Below are 17,736 nucleotides of genomic sequence, written 5' to 3'. Positions count from 1 at the left end.
TTCATCAAGGGAAACTAAAGGGGGCTGCTGTTTACGGAAATCCGAGGCTCCAGGGACATTCCACGCTCCAGGGACATTCCACGCTCTAGGGACATTCCACGCATTTCTGAGGTAATTCTCAAAACCCTCCTGGGAAAGTGTGATTATGCCCCTTTTGCAGGTGGCCCAAAGGAGGCCGCGGAGAGTGACTGTTGAGGCTGAAAGGGCAGGTGGGTGTGGGAACGCAGGAGTGTGTGACTCTTGGAGTCCCTATTTCCCATTCCAAGAACCCCTCCAGCCCGCACAGGAGGTAATGAGGTGGTCTGGGCTGAAGCTACTTCCTCATGCCCTCATGGCCCTCCAGACTTGCTGCCATGTGGGACCCAGGATGGTAAGGATGCAAATGCCACTCGCTGAGCCCAGCTGTGTGCAAGACCCTGTTCCCAGAGCTTTGCAGGTCAGGCTGGTTCCAATCACCATCTTACAACCAAGGAAACAGCAAGAACCGGCAGCAGAAGCCAAGCCCAGCAGCCAGCTCCAAAGCCTGTGCTCTTAATGTTTCCATCAATGCACGCACTGCAGATGGGGAAACTGAGTTCCAAGGCGGGGTTGGCCCAGTGGCACAGAAGAAGTGAGGGGTGACATCGGCCGAGCTTGGCAGGACCTATAGCAAAGACGCCTGGCTTCAGAGCCCCCACTGCCTCCAGGGAGGAAGGAGGAGGCGTCTCCTTGGGGAGTCGGGGGCGAAGCACGTTTATTCCCGGTTTGACTTGAAAGCAGGCCTTGGTGGAGAGAGAAATGTTTCCCCGCCTCTCAGAATTAGCAGACGGGCAGGGTTAGCGCAGGGAGGAGGTGGCATTGATTAAACATGGAGATAGGGCCTGGGTTGGGGCTGTGGGGTGGGAAGCAACCAGGGAGCAGTCAGTCCATTGGAGAGCAAGAGATGAGTTCATTCATTCATTCACTTGTTCATTTGTTACACTGGCATCTATGCCTGTGCTGGCCTAGGAGTGGGGCACATGGCTGGTTCGCTGGAGAAAGAACACCTCACTGCGGGCCCTAGGGGTCTCTGGATGGGCCAGAGGAAGTGTAGGGGCTGGGGGAAGCTTCCTACAGCTGTTGACCTTTTGACCCTTAGAATCTGAAGAGGGTTTTGTAGACAGCAGAGATTGCATGTGCAAAGGCCCAGAGGCAGGGAAGCCAGGGGGTGATGAGGAGGGGATGGAAGGAATGAGCAGCTCTGTGTGAAGAGAAGACTGGGATGTGTGTATGAATGGCCTTGGATGCCAAGTGAAGTGGTCTGGGCTGTGTCCCAGCAGGTTTTGGAAGGTGCAACTGGGAAAAGGCAGACGGAACATTCTGGGGTGGTGGAAATGTTCTATATTGTGATAGGAGTGTGGGCTGCATGACCGTAAAAAATGGTCAAAACTCAGCAAATGAACATTTAAGTTTTGTGCATTTCACTGTATTTAAAGATATAAAGAAAGAATCCGAATGGCATGCAGGGGGAAGTGTTTAGTGGTAGTATACTGATGTCTGCAACTTTCAAATGCATAGAAAATAAAAGATGGACTAACGGATGCAAATGTGACAAGAATGTAAATGGTGGGTATCGTTGGTGGGAACAACATGGCAACCATGTGTGTCCGCTGTACAATTCCTTCAACTTTGCTGTAGGTGTGAACGTTTCATGAGGAAATAGTTGGGAAAAACCTTGTTGTATCTCGTACGTAGTAAACACTCAATAAACAGCAGCTATTGTTATTACTTTGGGACTATTATTTCAGACCCCTAAGAAATGAGTGAGGAATGTTTTTCTGATTAAAAAAAAAATGCGTATTCGTGCACCAGTCCCAAGTTTGAGGAGTTGGATTCATATTCGTCTCCCTTAGTCCTAAAATCAGCCCTGTGAGGCTGGTATTAAACTCACTTACCAGACGGAAAGAATGTGAGGCTCAGAGGAGGGAAGTGGCTGGTCCAAGGTCCTACGGTGAGTTGGGGGCTGAGCAGGGTTTGGACCTGGGTCATCCTGATGCTGAGTCCAGCCTGGGCACCTCCTGTCTACCCAGATCATCTGGAATGGCTAGTGCCTGCCTTAGAGTTAGAAACTAGATGCATCTGGGGGTGCTTCCAGTTCCCCAAGCTTGGGGCCTAGCTGGGGTCTCCGGAAATGTGTTCAGCCCAAGGGTTGATAAAACCCAGCTCATGTGACACCATCTGGGGCTGAGTGCAGGCCTTGGAACTAGTCACAAACCACAAACCCTTGTGGTTTTGGGCCTCAATGCCCAATTTGCAGAGCAAATCTGAATTCCGGTCTCTTGTAATTACATGGTATTTCCCTCTCTGGGGTCTGGGCTCAGGCTCAGGCTGCTATATAAGACTAATCTGTGACCAGACTCAACCAAAAGCAGAGGGGCTGGGGAACGGGACCTCTCAAGACTCAGCGGCAGGGACCTCCTGGGGGTAAGGAGTTGCCCCTTCTCTACTCAGTGTCCGGCAGGGGAGGCAGAGGCCTGGGAAGGTAATAAGGAGAGAGTCCCAGCCTGGAGATCCACCACGATGGCCCCTCTCCAAGTTCAGGTGTCTTGTCTGTAGCATGGGCCTAGTCAGGAGAGTCTCTTGGGAATCAACAGAAAGGCCTGGGTCATGCCAATTACATGCGTGAGCAGAGCTGCACTCGTCTTTCCCAGGGATGTTGGGTACCGAGGGTCCTTGCTACCTCCTGGAGACTCCTCAGCTGCTTGCTGACGCCACAAATCCTTCCATTGGTGCCCATCTTTTTAACTGAAAAGGGTGATTCCTTTTTGAACACAGCTCTCTAGAAAATGAGGTTGGGATGAGGTGAGGAAGCCAGAAAAAAAAAATTCTTGCATATAGTAGTCCTTTATATTCTAGTGTAAATGAATGCCTCTAATATTCTTCTGGGAGCAGATAGGAGTGGGGAAAGAATCTGGGGACTCTGTGAAGTCCAAGAGAAACAAAGACAGAAAAAAAAGGAGAAGGTGCCTAAACAGAGGTGGCTGAAACCAACAATTTTTTGGCTCAGATGAGAGGCCATGCCCTGTGCTGATTCTCTGAGGCTTGTTGGTGTGTAGCTGGGGCTGATGGAGTGAGAGAAGTGGGTGAGGGCATGAAAGGAGCAAGAGGAAACTTCCCAGAGGCTATGCAGCTCATTCCAAAATGCATGTTTCACCTCACCAATCTCATAACATTCCTCACTCACTTCTTAGGTGTCTGAAATAATAGTCCCAAAGTAGTAACAATAGCTGCTTTTTATTGAGTGTCTACTATGTATGAGATACAGCTTGTTTGTGATTTGGGAGCAGAGGTTCAAAAAGGTAAAGTCTCTTTCCTAAGCATTAGGACCCAGATATCTCTGACTCAGAGTCGTTAATATTAACCACACGGTGTAGAACTGACTCCTCCAAAGAGATGGGAAGAGTGTTTGTCGGTGAGCTGGATGGGTGGAAGGGCGGCTAGATGAATGTGTTGATGAGTAGATAAACTGATGGAAAGATGAATGGATGGATGGATAGATGGATGGATGGATGGATAGTTGGTTGGATGGATGGATGGATGGATGGATGGATGGATGGATGGATGGGAGGATATATGCCTTGCCAGCTGTTTGGATGACAGATGGATGATAGATATATGGGAAGATGGATGGATGGTTGGATGGGTGGACAGATGAATAAATGGAGGGAGGAGAATGAGTAGATGAGTGAATGGATGGGTGGATGGATGGATGGGTGGTTGGATGGATGGTTGGTTGGATGGATGGATATATGGCTTGCTGGGTGTTTGCATGACAGATGGATAATAGATAGATGGAAAGATAGTAGGGTGAATGTATGAATGGATAAAAGAATAAATAAGAAGGGGAAGAATGAGTAGAGGAATAGATAAGTGAGCGAATAGATAGGTAGATGCTGGAGAGAGTTCCTCAGAGCCTACCTGCTCCCAGTTTGGTGTTTTTGTGGGAATCCCCATTACCCATCTACCTGATGCTCAATTTGTCAATCCCACCTTGGGAGTTAATTAGACATCCATTCTCTGAAACAGTGTGTTTAATGGGTCTGCTTTATGTCACAAGATTCATTTCCATCTGAAAAACTCAAAAGGTGGTATCTGGAATTCTGGACCATGCCTTACTGTGTGACTTTGGCTGGCTTCCCCCGTCTCTGGGTCCCAGGGTCCTGAGATAACTCTTGGCTAGGGCTGCCTAGTGCCACCTGCCAGCCAGGATGGTGGCGCCTAGCCACATCCGCATCTGCACTTTCTCCTCCGCAGGGAAGCAGTGCCAGCATGTGGACGGCGTGGTGTGTGGCCACACTGTCTGTGGCGGCTGTGTGTGGCACCCGCCAAGAGACAAACACGGTCCTCAGGGTGACCAAAGACGTGCTGAGCAGTGGTGAGTCCAGCCCCGAAGGCGTGAGGGTTGGCACACGGCAAGCAGGGCAGCTCTGCCAACTCTGAAATACCCAGGGACCTCCTCCTCCTGGCAGAGTCCACATCGGGTGGCTGGGTGAATTCTACTCTCTGGGCCTTAGTTTCCCCTTTTTCTTTTGGCTATCATTTCCTGAGCACCTACTATGTGCCAAGCACCATGCTGGTGACTTTATGCTTATTCTTTAGAGGCAACAGAGAACAGTGATTAAGGGCCCTGGATCAGTCTTTGTGGGGTTCAAATCCTGACTGTATGACTTTAAGTTTGTAACTTGAGTTCCCTGAGCCTCAGTTTCTTCATCTGTAAAATAGGTGTAATTATGGTCTCCATCTCAGAGAGCTGATATGAGAATGAAATGAAATGACCTTTTGAAAACTTAGGACAGCTCCTGGGACTTAGAAGTCCCTCAAAAGTGGGAGCTATGATTATTCCTGCTTCCAATTCTTAGGAGCTCGCTTTTGTCATCTGGTATGTGAGGACACACTTTCATACTTTCTCCCTCAACACTCATCCCAGGCTATCACGAGCATAAAAAAATGAGATTGTTTCCTATCTAAGTGATCTCTGAGTACCTCACAGGCCTCAATATTTCAATCCACCAGATGGGGACACTTCTGGCCTTGGCTATTTCCCAGGAATCAGTTGTGATAATACATAAGAAAGTTGGGTTTTTTTTTTTTTTGTTTTTTGTTTTTTTTTTGAGATACAGAGTTTCACTCTTGTTGCCCAGGCTGGAGCGCAGTGGTGCGATCTCGGCTCACTGCAACTCTGCCTCCCCGCTTCAAGTGATTCTCCTGCCTCAGCCTCCCGAGTAGCTGGGATTACAGGTGCCCGCCACCACACCTGGCTAATTTTTGTATTTTTAGTAGAGATGGGGTTTCACCATCTTGGCCAGGCTGGTCTCGAACTCCTGACCTCATGATCCACCCGCCTCGGTCTCTCAAAGTGCTGGGATTACAGGTATGAGCCGCTGCACCTGGCCTGAAGTTGATTTTTTAAAGCTGTAAAGAGCAGAGCACTTAGAAGGGAGGGCGATGAAGAAAATCCATGAAGGGCTGGCTGGCTGATGTCCAAATCTAGTTAAAGTGAGACCAGACAAAACCCAGCAGAAAATGAGCTGGCCAGGATGCTAGGGCTAGATCAGCCCGGAGAAGTCCTCCTCCTGTTCAGCCTCTGCACTTCGCTGGTGGGAAAAGTGAGGCCCAGGGAACTGAGCAACACTGCGAGGTGCTGCCTGGGGGCTGGAGGTGGAAAGAAGGGAGGAACCCTGGACTGATGCCCTTGCCTCTCTGCAGCTATTTCGGGCACCCTGCAGCGAAGCAATACTCTCCACTCAGCCCTGAGAGAGGTGCCCTTGGGTAAAGCCCGTGGTGATGGTGGTGGGCCTCTCCTGGGCGGTCTGCTTGGTGGAAGCGGAAGTGGAGGTGGTGGGGGAGGTGGTCTCCTGGGGGGCCTGCTTGGTGGTGGGGGTGGAGGGGGTGGCAGTGGCAGCAGTGGTGGAGGGCTGCTGGGTGGCAGTGGTGGGGGGTTGCTGGGTGGCAGTACTGGGGGGCTGTTGGGTGGCAGTGGTGGCGGTCTTCTGGGTGGTGGCCAGCACCATTACAATGACTACAGACGCACTGAATTACCCCGAGGTGTTGGTGGTATTCCCTACAATGACTTCCCTGTCCGAGGACCCCCCCCAGTATATACCAACGGCAAACAGCTTGGTGGTTATTACGCGTATGGTCACATTGAGGCCAAAGACAGCACTGCTCAGCTGGGGGGCCAATACCGATATGGTGAGATCCCTGAGACCGACGAAAGCATCAGGGACCTCCGAAACAGCGGCTATCGCAGTGCCGAGAATGCATATGGCAGCCACAGGGGCCTCAGGCGATACAGGTCAGCTGAGCGGGCGGCACCTGTGGGCAGGCTTCACCGGCGAGAGCTGCGGCCTGGAGAAATCCCACCTGGAGTCGCCACTGGGGCGCTGGGCCCAGGTGGTTTGCTGGGCACTGGAGGCATGCTGGCAGCCGATGGCATCCTGGTAGGCCAAGGCGGCCTGCTCGGTGGAGGCGGTCTCCTTGGTGACGGAGGACTTCTTGGAGGAGGGGGTGTCCTGGGCGTGCTCGGCGAGGGTGGCATCCTCAGCACCGTGCAAGGCATCACAGGGTAAGGAGGGGACAGGTTCTCTCCAGAAAGCCCCCGTGCACCTCCAAACGGGGATGATCACTCCCTGAAGCTGGAGTTGTGGGAGGGAAGGTCTTCAGAGCCCCACACGCTTCAGGGCTTGGCCTCAGGATTGGACGTCTTAAGAGCCCCAAGTTGCATGGTTTGGGTCTTGGCATGAAACAGTCCTAAGTTTGACCCAGTTCAACTTTTCATGTTTGTGTGTCACTTTGGGCCATTGGTATCATCTCTCTGAGTCTCAGTTTCCTCATCTATAGAATGGTCATAGTAATACAGTGTAGTGGAAAAGACCCAGAGGATTTTAAAACTATACATATATATCATAAGTTCTGTTATGCTCAGCCTGCTCCTCATAGTCAATATTTAATTTAACAACTATTCAGAGCTCCTACTATGTGCAGGGTACTGTGTTGGCACTGGGGACGTGACCCAATGGTAAGCCAAGAAAAGACACATTCCCTGTCTCTATGGAGCTTGCAGGCTGATGGGGTACGTGGGCATTGATAAGAAGCCTAAAAATAAACATACAGTTTCGACAGTGGCAAGAAGTTCATGGAGAAATAAGAATCTCTCTAACAGGGCAGCTCACCTACCTAGGGAGGTCAAGGGAGGCTTCCTGGAGGAAGAGGACCTTAAGTTGAAATCTGAAAAATGTATAGGAGGGAATTAAGCAAGAGGAACTTACATGTATCGGAGTGAACCAGGCAAGAGGGGCAGGGATGAGCAGAGGGAGGGAATGGCATCTTGACATGCAGAAAAGATTCAAAGGAAATATATGGAATGCACACAGCGGGCCTCTGGGCATTGGGATTACGGGTCGTGGCATTTTTGCCTTAATTTTTCTGTTTTCCACATTCTGTCCTTGAACTGCGGGTGTCTAGCGTCTTTAGAGTCAGGAGGAACAGTTGGGGAGCAGAGAAAAGGGGTGTAGGGGAGGGTGCTCGGGTGAGCGGGTGGTAGTTGGAGTGGCGTTCTTCCCACCGCTCTGTGTCCCGAGCAGGCTGCGTATCGTGGAGCTGACCCTCCCTCAAGTGTCTGTGAGGCTCCTGCCCGGCGTGGGTGTCTACCTGAGTTTGTACACCTGTGTGGCCATCAACGGGAAGAGGTGTGTGCCCTTGGCCCTGGAGGGGTCCCCACCACCCTATGGCACAGCCTCTGTATCCATAACACAGAGGCTAGGAAGACCTAAACTTTTGCCAGCGTATGCCCACAGACTTGGACCAGAGGCCATCTGTCAGCTGTGAAAACAGCCTAGCGCAGTGGTTAAGATCTGGGAGGCTGGGCCAGGCGTGGTGGCTTACGCCTGTCATCCCAGCACTTTGGGAAGCTGAGGCAGGCGGATCACCTAAGGTCAGGAGTTTGAGACCAGCCTGGCCAACATGGTGAAACCCCGTCTGTACTAAAAATACAAAAATGGGATCGGCGTGGTGGCAGGTGCCCTGTAGTTGCAGCTACTTGGAAGGCTGAGGCAGGAGAATCGCTTGAACCCAGGAGGCGGAGGTTGCAGTGAGCCGAGACCTCGCCATTACACTCCAACCTGGGCAAGAAGAGGGAAACTCCATCTCAAAATAACTAAATAAATAAGTGAATCTGGGAGGCTGGAGTCAGATGATAGCTTGGGTTCAAATCCTGACTCTCCCATAAGCTATGTGACCTTGGGCCAGTTCCCCAATGTCACCTCAGTGTCTTCACTGGCAATGCGATAATGAGGTCACCCCCTTTTCCAGGTGACCGTGGCTGTAAGTGGGGAAAGGCAAGTAAAATGCCTCCTGGAATAGGGCCTTCCATGCACGAGGTGCTGACTAGAGGACCTCAGAGGGTGGGCTTCTATGTGGACTTATCCGTGTGGGATGAGGTCGTGTTCACCAAGCTAGGCGATTGGGGGTCACCTTGGAAACCAGAATGTGTGCTGAGCCCCGTTCCCAGGCTTTGAAGCTCATGGGCTGAGGGGGAGATAGACTTGTTCACATGTGACTTGAGGGACCGGGGAAGACTTCTGGTTTGGGTTCCTTAGAGATGAACAAGTTTCATAACAGACAGCAGGAGCAGCAAGGACAGGCCTGGGCAAGGGAGGGCTCCTGGTGGCTGGGGGTTGACTCATGGTCTTCCTGGCCCCTTGGCCTCCTCCAGTCTCATTGGCTTCCTGGACATCGCAGTGGAAGTGAACATCACAGCCAAGGTCCGGTTGACCATGGAACGCACGGGTTATCCTCGGCTGGTCATTGAGCGATGTGACACCCTCCTAGGGGGCATCAAAGTCAAGCTGCTGCGAGGGTGAGTGCCAGCCAGCAGTGGAGTGCCTTGGGGGTTGCTGGAGTGGTCTGTCTTTGGCACACAACATTGCATTCACTTACCCACAGGCACTGGGGTGGGCAGGATGATGATGCTGTGGGGTGGTGAGCACTCATGCTGAGCCGGCTGCACTGTCACCTCTGTTCCTGACCTGGTACATGCCTGATGGGAATTCATGGGCTGCCCCTCCAAACCCAGGATGGGGCCTTCGACCAGCCTGGAAAATATGTCATTGTGACACACATTCTTTCCAGCTTTGAAAACGCTTCGATCTGAATGGTCAGGAGCATGCCCGAGACTCACATCTCAGTTTCATGGTTCCTTGCTGTGTGATTTTGGGTAGCTCTGTTGCCCTCTCTGAGCTCCAGTTTCTTCATCTGTGAAATGGGGTAATTCTTTTTCCTTCGGGAATTGAGATAATGAATGGAAAACAGTGCATCAGCTGGGACATCTTGAGAGCTGATGAACATACGTCCAACAGGGGTTGTGTGTGCATTGGTGCCCCAGATTGCAGGAGCATTTCCCACTTGGTTCTGCCGAATTCAACCCTGGTGAGGGGATGAGAGTTTTCCTATGACGTGCTCCTTACGAAATGTCCAACTCTCCACCCTCTGGGAAAGTGGTGTCAAGTGTCCATGTACTGGCCAGCATGCTGTCCCCAGGTGGTGGTCCTGGATGAGGACACACTCAGAGCGGAGTCTCTTTCTCTTCACTCCCTGCCCTCTTCTTTGGCTTCTCTCTTGGAGGCCTCCGACCCTGCTTCTTCCTCTCCATTATTATCCATCTTCTGGCCCAGTCCCCCCAGCCCTTCAAACTCATTGTGCAACTTGAACCCCAAACCTTCTGATTCCTGTGGGCTTCTCAGAGGCTTTACTTCTGCTTCAGAGAGAATGAAGGCAAAGAAAATCAGTTCCCAGGGCCCAGGCAAGGAGAGGAGGTGAGCGAAACCCATGGAAACCTCACAGATTTTTAAATTCGCATTTTCACGAGGAAGTATATACTTGGTAATACACGGTTCACAAACATAAAGTGACAAAAAGGCACAGAGCACAGGGCTTCCTCCTATCCCGCCTCCCTCTGCCTACCTCCCACCAAGCTCACCAGTTATTCATCTCTCAACTCTCCTTCCAGTTTCTTTGTACACATGAAACAAATATGAACATAGAGTCTCATCTCCCCTCCTCCTTTTATGCAAAGGGACACATACTATAAACACTGTTTTACACTTGACTTTTTTTCATTTACCCTATTGGGAGAATTTTCTGCATCCAAACATTGAGAGCTTCCTTGTTTAACTTTTTACAGCTGCGTAATATTCCATTGCCTGGATGAGCCATTGCTTATTTGGCCGGTCCTCTATTGTTGGATATAATTTGCCTAATCTTGTGCCCTGACAAGTAAGGTCACAATGATTAACCTTTTACATATGTCATTTCGCAGGAGGGTTGATGAACCCGTTGGATAATTTCCCAGAAGAGGAAGAGTTTGTGCCCTGAATGTACATAAAGCAAAGTCCAACTATCCCCTCAACACACACACACACACACACACACACACACGAAAGCATGCACGCATACACACACATATATATTCTTAAGGCCCTTATCATCTAAGGAGAGGTGGAACCAGGATAAGCCCCTCAAGGTGAATCCACTTAAAAGGGAGAAATGCATAGTTAGCTTTGGAAGAAACATTCTAATTAGGGCTTTATCTCAAGAAATTCTTTGCTTTGCTGAATTGGCGCAGGGCTGAACAATCAGCCACAACCTCAGAAGGGGGGACCCAGGCAGTGTTCGGAGGCGAGAGACGGAAAGCAGTTCTCAAGAGGTTCAGCTGTCAGGGACACTTTGGTGTAGGATGGTCATGCTTCCTTCATCTCCTTATCACTGCAGGCCCCTGGAAACAAATTCTTAGACCAAAAATCTGTCTGTCCATCTATATGTCTTGTCTATCCTCTATTTTCCTCCTTAACTAACAGGTTGGGAGGGTTAGTTAAGAGCTGGGTGCAGTTGTGTGCACCTGTAGTCCCAGATACTCAGGAGGCTGAGGCAGGAGGATTTCTTGAGCCCAGGAGTTCAAGGCTGCAGTGAGTGGAGATCCTACCACTACACTCCAGCCTGGGCAACAAACTGAGACTGTCTCAAAAAAAAAGAAGAGCAGCATGGGTTACTTCTGTGGACCTCGGCCTCCTTGTCTGTAAAATGGATCACCTCTCCCAATTGTTTTAGCACCAACTATCCATCCTCTCTTGTGGACCACATGAGCGCATTTTATTGGCCAGTATTTCTCCTTCCCTCCTTCCATAAACATTTATTGAGCACCTACTATGTACTAGATACTGAGTTAGATGCTTACATAAATAAACACATTCATTTTCGCTTGGCGAGGACAATATAAGGTTGCAGCAAATTTGAAGATCAGATCAGCAGGTGGGACTGACTTTTGCAGTTGAAAATCAGCAACATTACAACCTGGGTGTGACCCATTGTAAAGCTCCAGAAACTTCATTGATCGAATGAATTCATGAAAAGTCCAACAATTTGCCTGGGTGGCCTGTCTAGTCAGTCCAAGGTGAATGTACTCTGTCCTCCCAGCTTTCTGAACAATTTTCCAGCACTCCGAGGTTCTCACTGTTCAGAGCCTGGACTAGTGACCCGCAGGGTAGACAGCCTTGGCGAGGCCTGCATGGCTGCGAGCCTTGACCTCCTCCCGCTCCCGTCTCCTTAGGCTTCTCCCCAACCTCGTGGACAATTTAGTGAACCGGGTCCTGGCCGGCGTCCTCCCTGACTTGGTAAGAAGCTGTCCCAGGATGGGAGCAAGGGGCACAGGCTTCCCCCAGACCAAGGGGCCATAGTCCAGCCTCCATTCCTGGCGGCCTGCAGGTAACCCAGAGGGACAGAGAGAGCCAGGGCCTGGGGCATATTTTTGGAGGGTCTGGGAAGGACCCTGAGGAATACGAAGGGACAGATTAGTGAAGGGGTAAGGAGAGGGAGCTTGAGAATTGCATAGTTCCAGGTTTGAATCCCGGCTTGGGCACTTCCTAACCGGGTGACACGTTGCGTCACCTTTCTGAACCTCAATTTTCCCATCCGTAAGTGGGAATTAGAGACAGCCTTCCCCACAGGGCTGTGGCGAGGACAGTACCTGGCACAGAGCAAGCAGTCAGTAAATTTTAGCTATCGTTACTCTTGCGTCCCCGACTCCCTTGCTCTGACTCCCTGCAACATCACCAAGGCTTTGTGCCGTTTCTCCCCTGCAGCTCTGCCCCATCGTGGACGTGGTACTGGGTCTTGTCAACGACCAGCTGGGCCTCGTGGATTGTAAGTCCTCCCTGCTTTGCTTCACTGGCCAACATCTACAAGTGCCTGCTCTGGGTGCAGCCCTGGGGAAGGCACTAAGGACCAGGTCCTTTCTGGGAGGAGGGCTCAACATGGTGGGAGCCACAAACCTGCCCTTAGTTAGGCCCTGGAAGTGACATGTGGCTAATGCCACAAGAGAGGTGCCACCTGGCTTTCACTCTTGCTCCCAAACACCCCCCTGAGTACCAGAGAGAGGAGCTTCGGCCGGGGTCTGGGAGGTAATGGCTCTGTCTTGGGAGTCAGGAAGCTGGGTTTGAGCCCCAGCTCTGCCCCGGCCGCTGTGTGAACTTGGAGAGACTCTTCCCACTTTTCTCATCTCTCAAATCTCTCAGTTCACAGAGGGGTTGGAGAGTGACTAGCAGGAGACACACTGTGGAGACTGACCAGGGCCTCAGAACCAGGCTCCACCACCATCTCAGACCCTGGATTTCTGAGTGAACATTCCTGAAAGCAAGCCTGCCCTGTATGGCTGTGCCATTTGTGCAGTGCACCGTTCCAGGGACCTCCTTTCATATGGATTACAGTGGAACAGCAGTGCCTCGAGTTGTGCAGTGCACAGCCTCCACAGCCACACAGGGCAGCCCTCTCTGATAGTGCTCCCGTTTCTCTGGGACTCTAGGCAGTCTGAGAATGGCTTTCCAAGACAGGAAAATCTCCTTCCCTTTGTGGCCAGAGATGAGGAGGGAAGAGCCCAGAAGCTGGAACTGTTCATTACACAGTCAAGGAAATGACAGATTCAACTAAGCACTGCATTGTGGAACCCTAAATTCCTTCCCTGGTGCACAGCACTTCAGAGTTTACAAAGCTTATCAACATCCAGGATATCATTGCCTCTGCCCCCCTCCGCCAACATAGTCCCAGAGGTTACAGTAAACCCATTTTACAGAGGAGGCAACTGAGGTTCAAGGAAGTGCAATGACTTGCTTGGGTTCACACAGCAAGGAAGAGGCAGAGCTGGGATTTAAACCCAGAACTTTTGCTCTTTTCATGGTGTCTGGAGCTGGAGCCTGGGCCTAACTTGTCCACCCCCAGCCCCAGTGTACAAAGAGGGAAGGCATCTGGATGGTGAGGGGACCTCCCCGTGACCCTCTTCTTTGCCTGCAGCTCTGATTCCTCTGGGGATATTGGGAAGCGTCCAATACACCTTCTCCAGCCTCCCGCTTGTGACCGGGGAATTCCTGGAGCTGGACCTCAACGTGAGTGTCTGGGGTTCAGGGCAAGGTGTGGTGGCCCTCCTCCCAAAGGCAGGAGTATCAGCGAGGACCTCCCAGGGCTTCTGCTGAATGCCTGGGAAGCAACACTTGACAGGACCCTTTCTGATTAGAAGAAGGCCTTCTCGGAGCTGTGTTAGAAAACATAATCATAGCCAGCATTCCAAATGCTTACTGTGTGCCAGGCTCGTTCTGCATGCTTTGTGTCGATTAACTCAGCCTATCCTCACAGCAACCCTATGAGGGAGGCACATCTTATTGAGGAAACTGAGGCACAGAGAGGTTAAATCACTTGCCCAAGGTCACACAGCTAATAAATGTGGACCTGAGATCTGAACCCAGGTAATCAAACTACTAGGTGCTAAAAGAGCTGCTGCTGTGGGATTGGGTGTGCTGGAGGAATAAATGTGGACAGAGGTATGCTAGTAAGCATTTAACCATCAGCTCTCCATGATTTTATTAAAAAGTCCTGATTTGTAGCATTGGCCAGTTTCCATGGTATCAAAACTCCCACCATGGACAGCTTCAAGTTACCAACGTGATGTCAGTGAATGCAGAGTTGGGAAGAGATGTGTGAAATCTGACCTTGTGAGCTGGTATGAGCTGGCTTCTCCAGCACTGGCCTGCATCCGGCCCCTAATTTTGTATGGGGCACACACACATATGTACTTTCCCTAGGCTTCACGAACACAGACGCCTCCATACTGGCTCCAGCAGATACAGAGATGCAGGTGCACATCCGTGCCCCCGTGTATATAGGCGCACCTGTGCATGCATATATATTTCCAGCCCCTGTGCATGCACACCTAATATATTCAAAAACATACATCCGTTCAAGAGAGATTCATTGGTCACCCATTGTACGCCAGCCTCTGGGCTGAGTGCTGGAGGTACAGTGATGAACAAGACAAAGTATCTGCCCTGATGGAGATTAGAATGTTTTGGAGAGGACAGACCGTAAAAAAAAATCACTCAAACAAATATACAGTTCTAAATCATGAGCACGGTGATCAAGGATCCGAGGCTATCAGAGCTTAAAGCAGGGAATATATGATCCACCCAGGGAGGTCAAGGAGGGCTTCCTGGAGGAGGTGACATTTCAACTGAGAGCTGCCAAATGAGTGGAACTTAACAAAGGAAGAATGTGGGGAAGGGAATATCCTGTGGGAAGGCCCCACGGTGGGGGTGGTGGTGCTGCGGGGAGACTGACAAGGCCCTGGTGGCTATACAGGGGGAAGGTGAGAGGCAGAGTGGCTTGGAGGCTGGAGAGGTCTCATGGAGCGGATCACCCAGCACTTTATAGGCTGTGAAGAGGAGTCTGGTCTTTGGAGGGTAGATATACATTGTGCAGATGCATACACATGCTAGTTCATCACTGCAGGGCTGAGTTTGGAGAGGATCTGTCATACTGTGGCTGTAATTGTAAGTGACCATGAAACAGGAACTGCAAAATGTTCCATTTTATCATAAACTGGAGGAAAGTTGGGACCATACATCAAAGAGCCACTCAGACTCAGTGGGTTTAACCAAAAATGGCTGCCTGGAGGCAGATTCAGGGCCTCACTCCAGCCTTCAGTTCCCTTCTTTCCATCTTCTCCCTCCGCATGACCCCTTTCTTCTCCTCTCCCCCAGACGCTGGTTGGGGAAGCTGGAGGAGGGCTCATCGACTACCCACTGGGGCGGCCAGCTGTGTCTCCCAAACCGATGCCAGAGCTGCCTCCCATGGGTGACAACACCAAGTCCCAACTGGCCATGTCTGCCGACTTCCTGGGCTCAGTGCTGACTCTGCTGCAGAAGCAACGCGCTCTAGACCTGGACGTCACCAATGGCATGGTGAGTCACAGCCCCGCCGGGGGGAGGTGGGGGGCAGCACACAGCTGCCAGTGACCCTTCTCAGTCCCCACACTTGGGGAATTTGCTGTGAAGTGAGAACTGTAGATGGTCCACCCCTTGGCTCACCTCCAGCTCGTGGGTGTGCATCCGTTATGTCAGCGCTGGCCAAAGTGTGGGGCTTGGGAGGATTTCAGGTGGTCCACAGACCAAATCTCACGATGAGAAAGTTGCTCCCTATTCAATTTTATTTAATTTTATTTCAATTGTTTTTTAAAAGCATAACATATATTCACATATGTGTACCTCAATATAAATGTTTAGAATGTTTTCATTTGGTAAACACTAATACATAAGTAATGAAATGATACATAACAAAATACCACCCTTAGGCATGCCCCAGAGTCATTTTCTTTCCAAACCTTTTCTTTCAAAGACTTTCAAGCCTTCAGAAAAGTTGCAAAATGCTACAACTGATGGACATATATCCTTCACTTAGATCCATTAGTTAAAATTTTGCCACAGTTGCTTCATATCTACCTATGTGTCCACTGACCTTCCTACCCACCCACTCCTCCATCCATTAACCCACTTATCCACCCACCCATTCATCCATCCATACTTCCATCTATTTATTTATCCTTCCACCCACCCTTCCATTCATTCATATATCCATCTACGTATCCACCAATCCCTCCATCTATCTATCCATCCATCCACCCACCCACCCATCCACCCATCCACCAATCAAACCACCCACCCATTCATCCACCAATTCATCCATCTATCCATCAATCTGTTTATCCATCCATCCATCCACCTATCCACTCACTCACCCACCCATCCACCATCAATCCATTCATCCATCCACTCATCAACCCACCCATCCATCCATCAACCCATCCATCTATCCATCCATCCACCTATCCACTCAACCACCCACCCATTTACTCATCAACTCATCCATCCATCTACTCATCAACCCATCCATCCATCCATCAACTCATCCATCTATCCATCCATCCACCTATCCATTCACACACCCACCCATTTACTCATCAACTCATCCATCCATCTACTCATCAACCCATCCATCTATCCATCAACGCATCCATCTATCCATCCATCCACCTATCCACTCACATACCCACCCATTTACTCATCAACTCATCCATCCATCTACTCATCAATTCACCCATCTATCCATCAACCCATCCATCTATCCATCCATCCACCTATCCACTCATCCACCCACCCATCCACCATCAACCCATCCATCCATCTACTCATCAACCCACCCATCCATCCACCAACCCATCCATCTATCCATCCATCTACATGTCCACTCACCCACCCACCCATTTACCCATCAACCCACTCATCCATATCCACTAATCTATCCACCTATCCATCTATCCATTTATCTATCCATCCACCCAACCATCTGCCCATCTATCCACCCATTTATTCATTCCTCCATCCATTCATCTATCCATCCATCCATCCACCAATCCATCCATCCATTTATATATCCATCCACCCACTCACCCATTATCAATCTATCTGTCTGTCTTTCTCTCTGTCTGCCTGTCTGTCTGTCTACCCATCTATCCTATCTGTTGTTGAGCAATTTGAGTTTTTGGAGACATCATGACATTTCATTCCATAAACTTCACTGTGTATCTCCTAAGAAGAAGACATTCTCCACAAAACCATCATACAAATGATGCCAACATTTGCTTCCATTAAGAAAAAAGTCTCCACTTGGTGTCCATATATAGTTAGCCCTCTCTTGCACTTGTCATTGTCCCCTTTTTAACTAAGAGAGAACAGAGCTCATGCCCAAAGCTCTCCACAGACAATGATATCCATGCAGAAGGTAATGGCATTCTTTTGTTTTTATTGTATTTGGTTTTACAGTGGCCCTCTCTTTGTGTCAAGTGTACTGGCTTTCCATTTTGAGTATTTGAGGTCTTAAGAAGTAAGCCAATTTAAAGAAGATGCTAAGTAAATAATAGTAAGGGTGGTTCAAGGATGTGGCAGAGGTCATGAATTCAGTGGACACTGAGTTATGCAAATGGACTTGATGCTGCTCTCCTTGTTTTAATAAGGAATAATATTTTTTATTTTGAGACAGAGGCTTGCTGTGTCACCCAGGCTGTAGTGCAGTGTCGCAATGTCGGCTCACTGCAATATCCATCTCCTGGGTTCAAGCAATTCTCCTGCCTCAGCCTCCCGAGTAGCTGGGATTACAGGCATGTGCCATCACGCCCAGCTAACTTTTGTATTTTTAGTAGAGGTGGGGTTTTCACCATGTTGGCCAGGCTGGTCTCGAACTCCTGACCTCAAGTGATCCACCCGCCTCGGCCTCCCAAAGTGCTGAGATTACAGGCATAAGCCACCGTTCTCGGCCAATAATAACATTTTTAGAGGAGAAATATTC

The 17,736-nt window shown here is 50.1% G+C and overlaps 1 protein-coding gene across 1 annotated transcript in view; it reads left to right on the top strand.

The window, feature by feature from the left end:
• Window positions 1-2,382: 2,382 nt before the first annotated feature.
• The window catches only part of BPIFB4 (BPI fold containing family B member 4), a 32,135-nt gene continuing 16,781 nt past the window's right edge, over window positions 2,383-17,736 (top strand). The window contains exons 1-11 of the mRNA XM_025400016.1: window positions 2,383-2,442; window positions 3,210-3,317; window positions 4,273-4,393; window positions 5,725-5,787; window positions 6,064-6,583; window positions 7,602-7,706; window positions 8,732-8,875; window positions 11,621-11,684; window positions 12,153-12,213; window positions 13,357-13,448; window positions 15,096-15,296. Of these exons, the coding sequence (XP_025255801.1) occupies window positions 3,273-3,317; window positions 4,273-4,393; window positions 5,725-5,787; window positions 6,064-6,583; window positions 7,602-7,706; window positions 8,732-8,875; window positions 11,621-11,684; window positions 12,153-12,213; window positions 13,357-13,448; window positions 15,096-15,296 (1,416 nt within the window). The 5' untranslated portion in view covers window positions 2,383-2,442; window positions 3,210-3,272. The remainder of the gene's footprint in view (window positions 2,443-3,209; window positions 3,318-4,272; window positions 4,394-5,724; window positions 5,788-6,063; window positions 6,584-7,601; window positions 7,707-8,731; window positions 8,876-11,620; window positions 11,685-12,152; window positions 12,214-13,356; window positions 13,449-15,095; window positions 15,297-17,736) is intronic.

The sequence above is a fragment of the Theropithecus gelada genome, chromosome 10 (genome assembly GCF_003255815.1).
Source record: "Theropithecus gelada isolate Dixy chromosome 10, Tgel_1.0, whole genome shotgun sequence".
Taxonomy (NCBI): Eukaryota; Metazoa; Chordata; class Mammalia; order Primates; family Cercopithecidae; genus Theropithecus; species Theropithecus gelada.
Note: the sequence above shows the minus strand (reverse complement) of the source record. Positions and strands in the feature narration are given on the sequence as shown.